At 43.8% G+C, this 16,318-nt stretch overlaps 1 protein-coding gene across 2 annotated transcripts in view; it reads right to left on the minus strand.

Moving 5' to 3' along the window:
• brms1la (BRMS1 like transcriptional repressor a) overlaps nucleotides 1-16,318 on the minus strand; it is a 39,802-nt gene that overhangs the window by 21,537 nt on the left and 1,947 nt on the right. Inside the window, exons 1-2 of one of the 2 annotated variants that reach the window (XM_070879104.1) lie at nucleotides 6,833-6,913; nucleotides 4,474-4,576 (exon numbers count right to left, since the gene is read on the minus strand). In XM_070879104.1, coding sequence (XP_070735205.1) covers nucleotides 4,474-4,562 — 89 coding nt within the window. In that variant the 5' untranslated portion in view covers nucleotides 4,563-4,576; nucleotides 6,833-6,913. Of the gene's footprint in view, nucleotides 1-4,473; nucleotides 4,577-6,832; nucleotides 6,924-16,318 lie in introns of those variants that run through there. The other variant, XM_070879103.1, reaches the window with a different exon arrangement.

A 16,318-nucleotide genomic window follows, 5' to 3' on the forward strand; every position in this document is an offset into this window, starting at 1 on the left:
GATCACATAACCTCTTTCACAGAAGTCTGAAAGGGATAGATCTGGCTTCAATTTTCCCAGTTACATACGCAACTTGTCCATGGTACATGGGATATACTAAAGACCCATGGCCCACTATTTCCATTCATGTCACCACTGCATCAAAAGTTCATAAGTCAGAAAAATTCTTCCAAAATGACTATTCCCAGACTATCTCCATATAGCAGTTAAAAAGTAAACACAGTAGCAAGGAGTCACAAAGATAAATATAGGTTGAACCCCTCTAATCCGGCACCTTTGGGACCTGGTCTGTGCCAGACAAGAGAATTTGCTGGACCATGGGAGGTCACACCGACCCCAGATTTTAAAATCCCAGTCAGCAAAGTTTTAGAATTGCTTCCTACAAAAGCTATTTTTGCTAATCTGTAACTGTAGTACTATGGGCTCCGTACCTTGCATATCGGCCGTGCTGTGGCTAGTTTGATGTAAATAGGTGATCTAAGGAGTGTGCTTGCAGGTTGGAAGTGAGATTTCGACGGGTTGCACGGCGAGAGGGGCTGCTGTTTGATGTAAGGAGTCCCATTGTTCAGTGCGGAGGCCGAAGGAGCCCATGCTGAAGCTGAGGTAGTGTACGTGGAGTGCAGCTCCATCACCCCACCGCCGGTCAGCAAGGGAGACGCAGGTAGTGAGCTGTCGACGTGGTTGGGGAAGTCTCCAACCGAAGATCCTGTACAGCTTTCCATATCGTGACCATTGTTGGCCGAAAGGCAAGAGACAGATGGTCCTGGTAAACCCTACCCGTCAACGTTGCTGGGCAAATGTTCATTCATCATGCTGATGCTACTATCTACAGAAAGGCTGTTGGGGATGCAGGAGATGGGTCCTCTTGAACCTTGGAAGTTATAGATCTCCCGGATGTGGTTGAACCCCAATCCGTTCATCATGCTGTACATGGGCTTAAGGTCTATGCCTGAAGGAGCCCTCCTCAAACATGAGCTCGCTGGCCGGGTCAATGGTCCAGTAATGGCCTTTGCCAGGTCTGCCCAGACCCTTAAGCAGTTTGATGAAGCACTCATTCAAGGAGAGGTTGTGATGCACGGAGTTCTTCCAGCCTTGGTAGGAGCCTTGGAAAAAAGGGAAGCGGCTCTGGAGGAACTGGTAGATCTCACTAGAGTTAGTTGCTTGGTGAGAGCGCTCTGGATAGCCATCATAATCAGGGCTATGTAGGAATACGGCGGCTTCTCCGGGCGCCGCATGCCAGCGTTTCTTTTCTTAGTTTTGGTAGTGGAGATGGCTGATTCCATCACAGAGGCTGTTCAGAGAAGGTTCACTAGGTTGATTCCAAAGATGAGGGGGTTGACTTATGAGGATAGATTGAGTAGGTTGGGTCTATACTCATTGCAATTCAGAAGAATGAGGGGGGATCTTATCGAAACATATAAGATAATGAGGGGGATCGACAAGGTGTATGCAGAGAGGATATTTCCACTCATAGGGGAAACTAAAACTAGAGGACATAGGGCCCAAATTTCCCCAGCCGCCTACAGCAGCGCAGGTAGGGGTGGCACGCCGACTTCCAAAGCCAAGAAAAGCGCCAAAAACTTACCTTCCACTTTGGCCGCTCCCTCGTCATCCAGATCCATCGGCGTGGCGCTGCGGAGCCTACGGGGGGAGGGGGGGGGGGGGGGGGGCCGAGCGCTGGTAGCGCGGCAGGGGTCGGGGCTTGGGCCCAGCATCTTGTGGAGTGCCGGCAAGAGGACGCAAGTCTGTTTGAGCGTGCACACATGCGCAGTGCAGCAGGAAGCTTGCCAATTAAAGGGAGAGCATCCTCAGTATCATTGGTAATGGACCATATATAAAGGTAAGGTTTAAATATTGATTTTTGTGTGGCTGAGGGAGTGGAAAGGAATGCTGGATAGGTGGAAGAAAGGTGAGAAGTGTGATTTTTGAACATTACCTGAGTGTAAGTCCAATACATGAATGAACAAGAGCGTGCAACACGAACAAAGAATTTCCTCCATGAGGAAGTGGAGAAACTAATGACTGTCATTGAGGAGAAATGGCTGGAGCTGGATATCAGCAAGAGTGGTCCGTCAAAGTTTCACCCAAGGAAATGAGAAGAAGATGGAACCTAGTTGCAGAAGAATACTCCGCAGGGGTCAATACTGCAAGATCTGGAAGCCAGTGCAAGAAGAAATGGCAGGGCATTGGTCAAGTAGTGAGTGTAAATAATATCTTCATCTTTAAATTGAAAATGTGACCATCTGCATGTGTCCCACCCATCAGAAAGGCACCATGTGATTTTCATCTTTGCAGAAGAAATTGGCCCACAACAAAAGGGAAAGACTTAGAACAGGAGGAAGTCCGCCAAATCTGCACCAACTGTCACCCCTGGAACAGAGGTTTGCTGCCTTGCTGAGTCGCACCGGCAGAAAAAAAATCAGCTCTGCACAAGCTGGACCCACACACGAGGATGAGGGTGAGTCATTAAAATGCACAGTCACCCTTCAAATCAACCTGCTGACTGGCCTGCTACGTGTCAGACTACTCATGCCACCCATCCTGCCCCCTCCTGTGCTGCTAACCATTTGACTGTTCTGTTGTATTTTGCAGAAGACGACGACACTACTCAACATCCTGAAGATCCACCAGAAGATCCAGGTGCATGCGCTCCAGACCAAGGTGGGTGGGGGAAGGAGGGGGTCCATGGAAATGTGTTCACGGGAGAATGCTGATCACGATATGGATCAGTCCATAGTACAGGGCATCACACTGCCAGAAACCTCCATGAGCTTCTCGGCGACATTCCATGGTTTCACACCTTCAGAGGCTGCAGGTCCCAGTGGTGGTCATAAAATGCATGTTGGGACACCCAGTGCCCCACTGTCCCAGCCTGCGCCTCACATTGGAGGGGTGCCACTAGGCAGATCCACGGCGAGGGGAAGGAGAAGCTGACCAGTCTCTGCTGAGATGCAGCCCTCGGCAGAGGTTAATCAGGTTCTGTCATTGGGTGAGGAGACCAATGCCCTCACAAGATCACTCGTGGCGGCTGTCAGTGAGGTGCGTGATGAGGTAGCGACACTGTCGGGTGAAATCTCAGCACTGAGACGGGAAGTGAGGACGGGCATTTCAGAGGGTGTGCAAACGATGGTAGATGCCATGAGGGAGATAGCTTCTGCAATAAGGGAACAAAGGCCGGATACTCAAATGCCACTCCTACTTCAATCCATGCACCAGCCACCGGTGAGATGCAGGTCAGACCCCCAAACCCCCCACCACCATCACCGACCCTATGAGGAAGTGCACTTTCCCCGAGATGTGGGTGACGGATGGGTGCAGCCTTTCTTTGCTGTTGTTGTCGTCATTGAAGTACACTGTAAAATATCCAATAAAAGATATTTTGCATTAAAACTGAATCATGTTCCATTAGGACCACGCAACATTTAGGGACAACTAGAAAAAGTAAAAATCCCTCACCCCTACAGTCATGCGTGCCTGCTGCCCGTAGCCCTGGCGGGAGGGCTAGCCGTGCGTTCTGCAGTCGGCAAGGTAGGACTGCTCTATTTTCAGCAGCTGATTTATCTTTCATTTATTTTTGACGATGTTGTGCAGCTGTTGTGCTGAAGATGTTGTGATGTTGTGAAGGTCTTTAGTGCTTTAGAATCCTCTAACTCACCTCCCATCTCCCCTATCTCTGGCTACCTGCGCTGATTTCTTAAATGTAGTAAGGTTTTTCTGTGCTGACAAAAGTGGCCATATACACTGGCCTAAGTTAGTTTGGAGTAACTTTCAGCTGGCCAAATTTGCTTCTATGGCCAGAAGAGGCGCAAGTGGCCAGTCACGCCCCCTTTTGGAGAGAACAAACGAAACTAGAAAAAAACCTAACTAACTGACTTACATTGGAGCAAGTTAAATGGGGAAATTTGCGATTTTTAAGTTACTCCAAAATAAATGGGGCAACTCCTAGGGAAATTTGAGCCCGTAGTCTTAGAATAAGGGGCCGCCCATTTAAAACTGAGTTGAGGAGAAATTTCTTCTCACAGAGGGCTGTAAATCTATGGAATTCTCTGTCCTAAAGAGCTATGGAGGCTGGGTCATTTAATATATTTAAGGTGGAGATAGACAGATTTTTGAGCGATAAGGGAGTAAAGAGTTATGGGGAGCGGGCAAGGAAGTGGAGTGGAGTCCATGATCAGATCAGCCATGATCTTATTAAATGGCGGAGCAGGTTCGAGGGGCCAAATGGACTACTCCTGCTACTACTTCTTATGTTCACTGGGCCTGAGGGCTGCCCGCCCGCTCACTGGCGTTTGTGCCCCAGATCTGTGGCAGCTTTCAGCCTGTTTTGCTTTGGTTGATGTCTGCGCCGTTTGGAGGAATCGGCTTTCGTGGGCACCCAAGTACATTATCGCGTATAGGGATCTGTGTAAATACAGTGATCGACCTTTCCCTGTCGTCTTTCTTACTATCCATACTATTTAAAAATTACTCAACTTGATGAACACAGGATACAGCGCGGGTCGCATCCCCTCGCCGGGAATGATGCCGGACCAGGGAGGTTGCCGAACCAAAGAGTGCTGCATTTGAGAGGTTCAACCTGTATACAAATATTTGCCTTTAGAACAGTTAGGAATTTTCTGGCAATTCAGTATCACAGTTCCACTTTTAAATGGGGGCAGTGAACTGACTCTTTATTCAAACATGAGACAATTTATTGATTCATTTCCTATTTTTTAAACATAAGAACATAAGAATTAGGAACAGGAGTAGGCCATCTAGCCCCTCGAGCCTGCTCCGCCATTCAACAAGATCATGGCTGATCTGGCCGTGGACTCAGCTCCACTTACCCGCCCGCTCCCCGTAACCCTTAATTCCCTTATTGGTTAAAAATCTATCTATCTGTGACTTGAATATATTCAATGAGCTAGCCTCAACTGCTTCCTTGGGCAGAGAATTCCAGAGATTCACAACCCTCTGGGAGAAGAAATTCCTTCTCAACTCGGATTTAAATTGGCTCCCCTGTATTTTAAGGCTGTGCCCCCTAGTTCTAATCTCCCCGACCAGTGGAAACAACCTCTCTGCCTCTATCTTGTCTATCCCTTTCATTATTTAAAATGTTTCTATAAGATCACCCCTCATTCTTCTGAACTCCAACGAGTAAAGACCCAGACTATTCAATCTATCATCATAAGGTAACCCCCTCATCTCCGGAATCAGCCTAGTGAATCGTCTCTGTACCCCCTCCAAAGCCAGTATATCCTTCCTTAAGTAAGGTGACCAAAACTGCACGCAGTACTCCAGGTGCGGCCTCACCAATACCCTGTACAGTTGCAGCAGGACCTCCCTGCTTTTGTACTTCATCCCTCTCGCAATGAAGGCCAACATTCCATTCGCCTTCCTGATTACCTGCTGCACCTGCAAACTAACTTTTTGGGATAAGAGTTTCATGCACAAGGACCCCCAGGTCCCTCTGCACCTCAGCATGTTGTAATTTCTCCCCATTCAAATAATATTCCCTTTTACTGTTTCCCCCCCCCCCCCCCCCCCCCAAGGTGGATGACCTCACACTTTCCGACATTGTATTCCATCTGCCAAACCTTAGCCCATTCGCTTAAACTATCCAAATCTTTTTGCAGCCTCTGTGTCCTCTCCACAACCCGCTTTCCCACTAATCTTTGTGTCATCTGCAAATTTTGTTACACTACACTCTGTCCCCTCTTCCAGGTCATCTTTGTATCAACTTTTGATACGAGACAAATGTACAAAACATTTGAACCATCAGCTCATATTAAATGATGGCAAATGAGGTTTTCTGATGCTTTAGGCACTGGTTTTGCACACAACTCTATCTTCTAATCAGCAATAAAAGGTACCATTCCAAGTTCTTAGACAAAAGCCACAAAATAATGGGCAAATAACAAGGCAGTAGGTGGGGATTTTCCTGCCTCCTAATAACAGTTCTGTTTCTGTACATTAGAAACATATCGTTTATTATAAGAAAAGGTCCAGAACAGTCTAAATGTTCAAAACAATCAACACTTGTCCAAAGGTTACAGCATGAAATGAAATTAAGAGCTCAATTTTCCCCAATAATCTGTGCCATTTTTTTGACGTGCACCGTTTTTTTTTTGGAGTAAATTAAAATCTCCAAGTTTCCTCAAAGCTTCTGCGCTAGCATAATTCACTTAGGTAGGATTTTTTAGGCTACAATTTTTTTTTAACCTCATTGGGGGCGTAACCTACCACTTGCGCCAATTCTGCCATTTAAGCAAGATTTACTCCAATTTTTCTTAGGAAAACCCTTCTGGGCAGTTAACAAAATCGGTGCAGGTAAGAGAATCAGCGCAGCAGATGCAGTTCCACGGCCGGGACAGCAGCAGCAGAGAGGGAAAGAGAGGGGGTGGAGGGGGGAAAAAAGAGGTCTTTTGTCCAGGGTTAGGAGCAGCACCCGGAGTGGAGGGAAGCCTTTCAGCCAGGGTTAGCAGCAGCACCGGGCGGGGTTGGGGGGGAAAATAGACTTTTGGCATAATCTGTTTAATAATTTAATGCTGGTAAGCTGCTGTGAGCTGGCCAGAATGTGTTGTATGTTTCACTTTCCAGCCTCAGCCCGCAGTGTGTCCATGGTTACCCTAGCAACCCGATCTTTTTGGCGCAGATCTTAGGCTCCACCCCCAACAATTCAAACGGGGAAAGTTGGATGATTTTTTTTGCCGTAGTTGGGCCCCAAAAAATGGGCGTAACTCTTCAAGTACGCCAAAAAAAGGCATTGGGGAAAATTGAGCCCAAAATAACTCAAAGTTTACTTGCTGCCATTTTCAAAAAGTATAAACAGATAGAATGTAATCAGACTTACTGTTCTTTTAGATCTGTAAACTGTTTCTCAAGATTGGACATTTCATCTAAACACTCTGTTCTTCTCCTTTCACAGTCTTCATCATCCATTTCTGCAAGACATTAATGTTACTTTCTGAGAAACAGATGTGAGGGAGACTGGCTGGTGCAGTGGGTTAAATATTAACTTTTCACCTCTCGGACTTAGATTTAAATCAAGCTTATAGTCATGGGATGAATGTCTCCTTTCTGTGTTACCTTGAAGGGTCCTACATGAAATAAATTAGGACCATCTAAATCCAGTACTTAGGGGGTTAGCTCATAACTGCCACAAAATTGGCAATTGCACTCTGAGAAATGAAAATATGTTTTATTAGTTCAGTAGGAGGTGCTCTTCTAAAATGTACTCAGTATTAGGAAATGTTGACGTGGACACTGGGTGCCAAAGTGGAAAGTTTTCCACCCCATTGCTAACATCTCTCTCACATTACTGAGCAGAAAAATTCACAAAAAAAATGTAAAAATAACTGAAAGTATGTCAAATTTGCTCTAAAAATGACATTTGTTTCAATTAAAGATGCTGGCTACCCAAATTAACACTATGGAGTATATATTTGTTTTAAGCCAATCAACCAGCCATTTATTGTTCAGCTCATGGTGGGAATATGCCAACAATACTAAACTTGCAATCAGATTGGCTTCCGTGGGTGAAACTGCCAATTTATTAATGTGACTTTATTACTGCAGTTTAGCAATTTTGTTTTGTGCAGTCAAAAAACCTCATTCATTGAGTATTGAAGAAAGTCTGCCAAAACCTCAAAAATCAAAATGTTCTCCAGAAACTGAATCCATAAACATTTATTCAAAACATAAGTATAATTGGGTCAACAAATCAATTAAAATGGGTTATTAGTCAAGAATTTGCTATTTTCCAATCTAGAGCCACACGTGTCAAAAATATTCTTTATATGTATCCACTGGTCCATTGTACTTCGACAATTTCATGCTTTGGAATTTGGAATAAATTATTATACAAGATGCGTTTCAGGTCATGCTCTATCCCTTAATCCATCCATAATGAAATCCTGTTTGCCTTTTTTATTAAAACTGTATCGCACATTCTATTGACAAGATTATGAGTGTTTTCCACTAAAGCCCCAAGATCCCTCTCACCTGTGGTTTCCAGTCAAGTGTTCTCACTATTTGTTTCCCATCCCAACTTCATGACTTTTCATTATCCTAAATTGATCGGTAACCTCCACATAGTGGCGCAATCCTCCAACCTGTCCAAAGCCGTTTGCAACTGGTCCACTTGCTCCCTACTATTTACACTCATTCCATTTGGGTGTCATTGTCAAACTTGGAGAATTTGGCTCCTTCCTCCAAATCATTAATATACATCAAAAATAACAATGGTACCAGAACCAATCCCTATGGTATCCCATCAGTCACCTCTTTCCATGTTGATGCACTCTGCATCCTTTGACTGAACCAGGTAGCTACTCACTTCAAAAGCTTCATTCCCATTCCTCATCTTTCTACATGGTACTGTGTCCAGGCACTAAAATCCAAGCAAATGTACTGAACTCATTCTGCTATATCCTCAAAGAATAGTCAAGCAAGATCTACCACCTGAAAACCTAATTGACTACTTCTCACTATACTATATTTTTCTTGATTTATCCCCATTCTATCCCTCAGGATTCTTTTTATCATTTTACTCACACCGAGGTCAAACTCATAAATCTATAGCTCCCTGGATCATCCTTCTGACTGGTTTTTAAATTGGACTACATTCACCTCTTCTAAGCACTCGGTACAATTCTTGAATTCAAGTAGCCCCATAAAATATCCATCAGAATGTGACTGATTTAATTTGCTACCTCCTAATACTCTATTATGAAGTCCAACAAGAACATGTGCCAGGTCTCCTAGTGTCTCTAATATCATGGCACAGAAGGAGGCCATTCGGTCCGTGGTGCCTGTGCCAGCTCGTTGTTAGAACTATCAAATTAGTCCCACTCTCCTGTTCCCTTTCCCCATAGCCCTGTGAATTTTTGCCCTTCAAGTATTAATCCAATTCCCTTTTGAAAGTTACTATTGTACCTTTTGAACACTATTTGTACCAGTAATCATAGTTGTGTCTTAATAGTAAACATTGTCTACAACTTGTCTAACTTTTTCTGGGAATGTCTTATCAGTTTTTCTTCCTCTTACTCTTTAAATTCTGACCTAGTATCGGGAAAGCAGATCCCTGATTAATTTGTAATCACTGACACAAAGTCGTCATTAAGGGCATCTGACATTATTTAATCATTTATCATGCCCTGCCTGTGATTTCTCAGGTGTTCCACTGTATGGTCACCTATTTTCCCCAAATATATTTGTATATTTTCTGCAAGCCCATCACATTATTTCAGATCTCCTTTGATTCTTTATCCCAGCATTACTTATCTTGTTGCCCACAATAGTTTCCTATCTCCTCTATTGCACATTACCCCGTGGAATTGGCTATTCCCCAATTATATCTGAATATATTCTATTTTCACTCTGTATATCTACCATCTGACAGTATACACCAATCATCATTCTTAGTTTTCTCCACATCCCCTGAAATCTAAAGAAATTATTGCATTCATTGCCTTTTCTAACATAATTTCAAACTCTGTTATATTGCGGGGGTTATTAGTTAACGGTTCTCAAAGTTTGACTGCACTCATCATTCCCTGGCTATTACAAAATAGACATTTAGGTATTGCTACCCACTTGTAGTTTCATAACCATTTGAGTCATGTAGCAGCCTATAATTTCATGCAGAAACAGAACTTTGCTTTTCTTACTTTGACTATAACCTTCCCAATTAAACCCAGGCAAACTGAAATCCTCAACAGAATTGTATTAATGTTTTCATGTGTTTCCCGTTCTCCTCCTTTTTGTTACTTAATCTGATCTAGTTTCTAGATCTACTATATTGAACAGGAGCTGCACATCTCCATTACCATTAGGCCATCTGTAACGTACATTCCCAATTAGGAACATAGGACATTCAGCTCCTTGATCCGGCACAGCTGATCTGTGAGCTAACTCCATGGGTCTTTGATCTATATCCCTTAATACCGTTGGTTAACAAAAAGCTATCAATCTCAGATTCAAAATTAACAATTGATCGAGCATTAATTGCCCTTTACGGAAGAGAATTCCAAACTTCTACCATCCTTTGTGTGTAGAAGTGTTTCCTAATTTCAGTCCTGAATGGTCTGGCTCTAATTTTTAGACTACATCCCTGTCTGGAGTAAAAATAAAACTGGGAAGGTGGCTCAACCATGGCTAACAAGGGAAATTAGGGATAGTGTTAAAGCCAAGGAAGAGGCATATAAATTGGCTAGAAAAAGCAACAAACCTGAGGACTGGGAGAAATTTAGAATTCAACAGAGGAGGGTTTAATTAAGAGGGGGAAAATAGAATAACGAGAGGAAGCTTGCAGGGAACATAAAAACTGACTGCAAAAGCTTCTATAAATATGTGAAGAGAAAAAGATTAGTGAAGACAAACGTAGGTCCCTTGCAGTCGGATTCAGGTGAATTTATAATGGGGAACAAAGAAATGGCAGACCAATTGAACCAATACTTCAGTTCTGTCTTCATGAAGGAAGATACAAATAACCTTCCGAATGTACTAGGAGACAGTGGGTCTAATGAGGAGGAACTGAAGGATATCCTTATTAGATGGGAAATTGTGTTAGGGAAGTTGATGGGATTGAAGGCCGATAAATCCCCAGGGCCTGATAGTCTGTATCCCAGAGTACTTAAGGAAGTGGCCACAGAAATAGTGGATGCATTGCTGATTATTTTCCAACAGTCTAACGACTCTGGATCAGTTCCTATGGACTGGAGGGTAGCTAATGTAACACCACTTTTTTAAAAAAGGGGGAAAAGAGAGAAAACAAGTAATTATAGACCGGTTAGCCTGACATCAGTGGTGGGGAAAATGTTGGAATCAATCATTAAGGATGAAATAGCAGCGCATTTGGAAAGCAGTGACAGGATCGGACCAAGTCAGCATGGATTTATGAAAGGGAAATCATGCTTGACGAATCTTCTGGAATTTTTTGAGGATGTAACTAGCAGAGTGGACAAGGGAGAACCAGTGGATGTGGTGTATTTGGACTTTCAAAAGGCTTTTGACAAGGTCCCGCACAAGAGATTGGTGTGCAAAATCAAAGCGCATGGTATTGGGGGTAAAGTACTGGCATGGATAGAGAACTGGTTGGCAAACAGGAAGTAGAGAGTTGGGATAAACGGGTCCTTTTCAGAATGGCAGGCAGTGACTAGTGAAGTGCTGCAGGGCTCAGTGCTGGGACCCCAGCTCTTTACAATATACATTAACGATTTAGATGAAGGAAGAGTGTAATATCTCCAAGTTTGCGGATGACACTAAACTGGGTGGCGGTGTGAGCTGTGAGGAGGATGCTAAGAGGCTGTAGGGTGATTTGGACAGGTTAGGTGAGTGGGCAAATGCATGGCAGATGCAGTATAATGTGGATAAATGTGAGGTTATCCATTTTGGGGGCAAAAACACGAAGGCAGAATATTATCTGAATGGCGGCAGATTAGGAAAGGGGGAGGTGCAACGAGACCTGGGTGTCATGGTTCATCAGGCATTGAAAGTTGGCATGCAGGTACAGCAGGCGGTGAAGGCGGCAAATGGTATATTGGCCTTCATAGCTAGGGGATTTGAGTAGAGGAGCAGGGAGGTCTTAATGCAGTTGTACAGGGCCTTAGTGAGGCCTCACCTGGAATATTGTGTTCAGTTTTGGTCTCCTAGTCTGAGGAAGGACGTTCTTGCTATTGAGGGAGTGCAGCGAAGGTTCACCAGACTGATTCCAGGGATGGCTGGGCTGTCATATGAGGAGAGATTGGATCAACTGGGCATTTATTCACTGGAGTTTAGAAGGATGAGTGGGGATCTCATAGAAACATATAAGATTCTGACGGGACTGGACAAGTTAGATGCAGGAAGAATGTTCCTGATGTTGGGAAAGTCCAGAACCAGGGGATATAGTCTTAGGATAAGGGGTAGACCATTTAGGACTGAGATGAGGAGAAACTTCTTCACTCAGAGAATTGTTAACCTGTGGAATTCCCTACCGCAGAGGGTCGTTGATGCCAGTTCATTGGATATATTCAAGAGGGAGTTAGATATGGCCCTTACGGTTAAGGGGAATCAAGGGGTATGGAGAGAAGGCGGGAAAGGGGTACTGAAGGATGTGATCAGCCATGATCTTATTAAATGGCGGTGCAGGCTCGAAGGGCTAAATGGCCTACTCCTGCATCTATTTTCTATACGCCCTAGCCCTAGAATCCCCAACCAGCAGAAATAGTTTCTCTCTATCTACCCTATCTATTCCCCTTAATATCCTGAAAACTTAGATCAAATTATCCTTTAACCTTCTAAATTCTGGGGAATACAATCCTAATTTGTGTGATCTCTCATCGTAACATAATCCTTGAAGTTCAGGCGTCATACTGGTAAACCTACGCTGCACTCCCTCCTAAGGTGTGGTGCCCTGAACTACTCACAGTACTGCAGGTGTGGTCGAATCAGGGTTTTGTATATGTGCAGCATAACTTCTATCTCTTTATATATATATATATATATATATATATATATAAATAAAGGCCAGCATTCCATTAGCCTTTTTGATTATTTTCTGTACCTGTTCTTGACATTTTAATGATCTATGTACCTGGATCCCCACTGTTTTTACCTTTTCATTATTTATATCCCTACTCTGTCTCCTGCCACTTAGCCAATTTCCTAACCAGGTCAATAATTTGCCCTCAATTCCATGGGATTGTACTGTAGTTAACAGTCTCTTATGTGGGACTTTACCAAATGCTTTCTGAAAGTCCATATAAATAACATCCATAAACATTCCCCTGCCCACTCTTAGTCACCTCTATCAATTCCCCGACAAAAGATGTTCGGCTAACAGGTCTATAATTCCCTGGTTTCTCTCTCTCTCTTGCCATTCTTAAATAGCAGAGTGACATGTGCAATTTACCAATCTAAAGGAACAGTTCCTGAATCGAGCGAACTTTGGAAGATTATAGTTTGGGCATCTGCAATTTGCTCACCTACTTCCTTTAAATGTCAACAATGTTGGTGTGGGACTGGAGTCACATATAGGCCAAATTGGGTAAGGACAGCATGTTTCCTTCCTGAAACAATAGTAACCAGTTCTAATGAAAGGTCATCGACCCGAAACATTAATTCTTGTTTCTCGCTCCACAGATGCTGCCTGACCTGCTGAGTGTTTCCAGCATTTTCTGCTTGTATTTCAGATTTTCAGCATCAACAGTATTTTTCTTTTCAGTTAACCAGTTTGGTTTTTGCACCAGATAGCTTCATGGTAACTTTTTTTTATATAGACTGGTATCAAAAACTAAATTCAAATTCTCAAACTGCCATGGTGGGATTTGAACTCCCTTTCTCTGGATTAGTATAGACTACACAGATCAAGGAACTTCAGGACCATGGCTTCTCTATGGCACTCAGTTGTCATACATCAGACCAAAACTGCCCATGTCCTCATGGATTTAGATGTCAATGTTCCTTTTCAGCAACACTTACAATCCCATTCCGGGTGTTCCGGCCACTATATCAGCAACACTAAGGGCAAAGCTGGAAACATGTTACAGGAACAATGTGGAGCAGAAACCCAGACTGACTAGTGAGCTCAGTATAAAAACATGCATTCTTCAAGGAAAGTGTGTCTTGGCAAACACTTAAAACAAATTAGGAGTATCTTTCTAAATTCACATGCCAGGGATTGCATATTTGAAATTGAGGCGTTCCCAGCCAATGTAGGTCAGTGAACAAAAGGCTGATGGGTGAACGGAACTTAGTCTGAGTTAGGATATGGGCAGCAAGTTTTGGATGAGCTCAAGTTTATGGCGGGTGGAAGATGGGAGGCTGGCCAGGAGAGCATTGGAATTGTCCAGTCTAGAGGTAACAAAGGCATGGATGAGGGTTCCAGCAACAGATTAACTCATGGAGGGCCGGAGATGGTTGATCTTACAGAGGTGGAAATAGGTGCTGGAACAGGTATATAGTTGAAAGCACATCTCACATACGACACCAAAGTTACAAACAGTTTGGTTTAGGCTCAGACATTGGCCAGGGAGAGGGATGGAGTCAGTGATTAGGGGATGGAAATTGTGTTGGGAACTGAAGACAATGGCTTCAGTCTTCTCACTATTCAGTTAAGGAAATTTCTGCTCATCCAGTACTTATCCCTTGTCATTGAAAATACACTCTCTCTAACCAGGTTTCTTTTTTAACCCTTTATTTTAATTTTCATTGTCATACTATTAACACTTACAGTTTTTACACATCACATATCATTTACATTTGTTCCATTCCCTCAACTCAGACAAATGATCAGACTGCCATTCAAAGCTGGTCATCAGCTATCTGTGAGCTGGCAGGCACTAGTTTTAAAAAGGGCAATCCGAATCGTCAATAGAAAGCTTTAGGGTATTAAATGTGACTTTAAATCATAGGTTACCGAGAACAACATTCAGAGATCCATATTGGATCGATGTGCATTGCGACAGTGTAAGAATCACAATGTAAATAATGCATATTCAGAATGTTCTGATTTTGGCTTGTTGAATAGAATTAGGATGCAGAGTGGTTATAAATTGTAATGAGGGGTACGACAGTAGAACGGCAGCAAACAGCAAAATTGGAAAGCTATTGGGGGCACTGAGTAGATTTAGCATTTAAGGGAGGGACAAAGCAGAACTGGTACATAAGAAATAGGAGCAGAAGTAGGCCATTTGGCCCCTCGAGCCTGCTCCGCCATTTAATAAGATCATGGCTGATCTGGTCATGGACTCAGCTCCACTTCCCTGTCCGCTCCCCGTAACCCTTTATTCCCTTATTGCTCAAAAATCTGTCTATCTCCGCCTTAAATATATTCAATGACTCAGCCTCCACAGCTCACTGGGGCAGAGAATTCCACAGATTTACAACCCTCAGAAGAAATTCCTCCTCATCTCAGTTTTAAATGGGTGGCCCCTTACTCTGAGACTATGCCCCCTAGTTTTAGTTTTCCCTAAGGAGTAGAAATATCCTCTCTGCATCCACCTACTCATTATCTTGTATGTTTCGATAAGATCACCTCTCATTCTTCTGAACTCCAATGTGTATAGGCCCAACCTATCTTCATAAGTCAACCCCCCCATCTCCAGAATCAACCAGGTGAACCTTCTCTGAACAATCTCCAATGCAAGTATATCCTTCCTTAAATATGGAGACCAAAACTGTACGCAGTACTCTAGGTGTAGCCTCACCAATACCCTGTATAGTTGTAGCAGGACTTCGCTACCTTTATACTCCATCCGCCTTGCAATAAAGGCCAACATTCCATTTGCCTTCCTGATTACTTGCTGTACCTGTATACTAATCTTTTGTGTTTCATGCACAAGGACCCCCAGGTCCCTCTCTACTGCAGCACTTTGCAATTTTTCTCCATTTAAATTATAATTTGCTTTTCTATTTTTTTTTGCCAAAGTGGATAACCTCACATTTTCCGACATTATCTGCCAAATTGTTGCCCACTCACTTAGCCTGTCTATATCCCTTTGCAGATTTCTTGTGTCCTCCTCACAATTTGCTTTCCCCACCCATCTTTGTATCACCAGCAAACTTGGTTCCATTCCACTCGGTTCCTTTATCCAAGTCATTAATATAGATTATAAATAGTTGAGGCCCCAGCACCGATCCGTGCAGTACCCCACTAGTTACTGTTTGCCAACCAGAAAATTATCCATTTATCCCGATTCTCTCTGCTCGTTAACCAATCCTCTATCCATGCTAATAGATTACCCCCAACCCCGTGAACTTTTGTCTTGTGCAGTAACCTCTTATGTGACACCTTATCGAATGCCTTCTGGAAATCCAAATACACCACATCCACTGGTTCCCCCTTATGCACCCTGCTCATTACATCCTCAAAGAACTCCAGAAAATTTGTCAAACATGATTTCCCTTTCATAAAACCATGTTGACTCTGCTTTATTGAATCATGATTTTCCAAATGTCCTGCTACTGCTTCCTTAAAATTGGACTCCAGCATTTTCCCAACAACAGATGTCTATAGTTTCCTGCTTTCAATCTGCTTCCTTTTTAAAAATAGGAGCATTACATTTGCGGTTTTCCAATCTGCTGGGGTCGGAGAGAGATTGGGTGGGCGAAATGGGAGGGATCGAGTGGGCGAGACAGTGGTGGAGGGGGAGGAGGAGGGGGGGGGGGAAAGAGAGGGAGGGAGGGGGGGAAGAGAGGGAGGGGGGGGAGAGAGGGGGGGGGGGGAAGAGAGGGGGGGGGGGAAGAGAGGGGGGGGGGGAAGAGAGGGGGGGGGGGGAAGAGAGGGGGGGGGGGGGGAAGAGAGGGGGGGGGGGGGAAGAGAGGGGGGGGGAAGAGAGGGGGGGGGAAGAGAGGG

Source organism: Pristiophorus japonicus, chromosome 4 (genome assembly GCF_044704955.1).
Source record: "Pristiophorus japonicus isolate sPriJap1 chromosome 4, sPriJap1.hap1, whole genome shotgun sequence".
Taxonomy (NCBI): Eukaryota; Metazoa; Chordata; class Chondrichthyes; family Pristiophoridae; genus Pristiophorus; species Pristiophorus japonicus.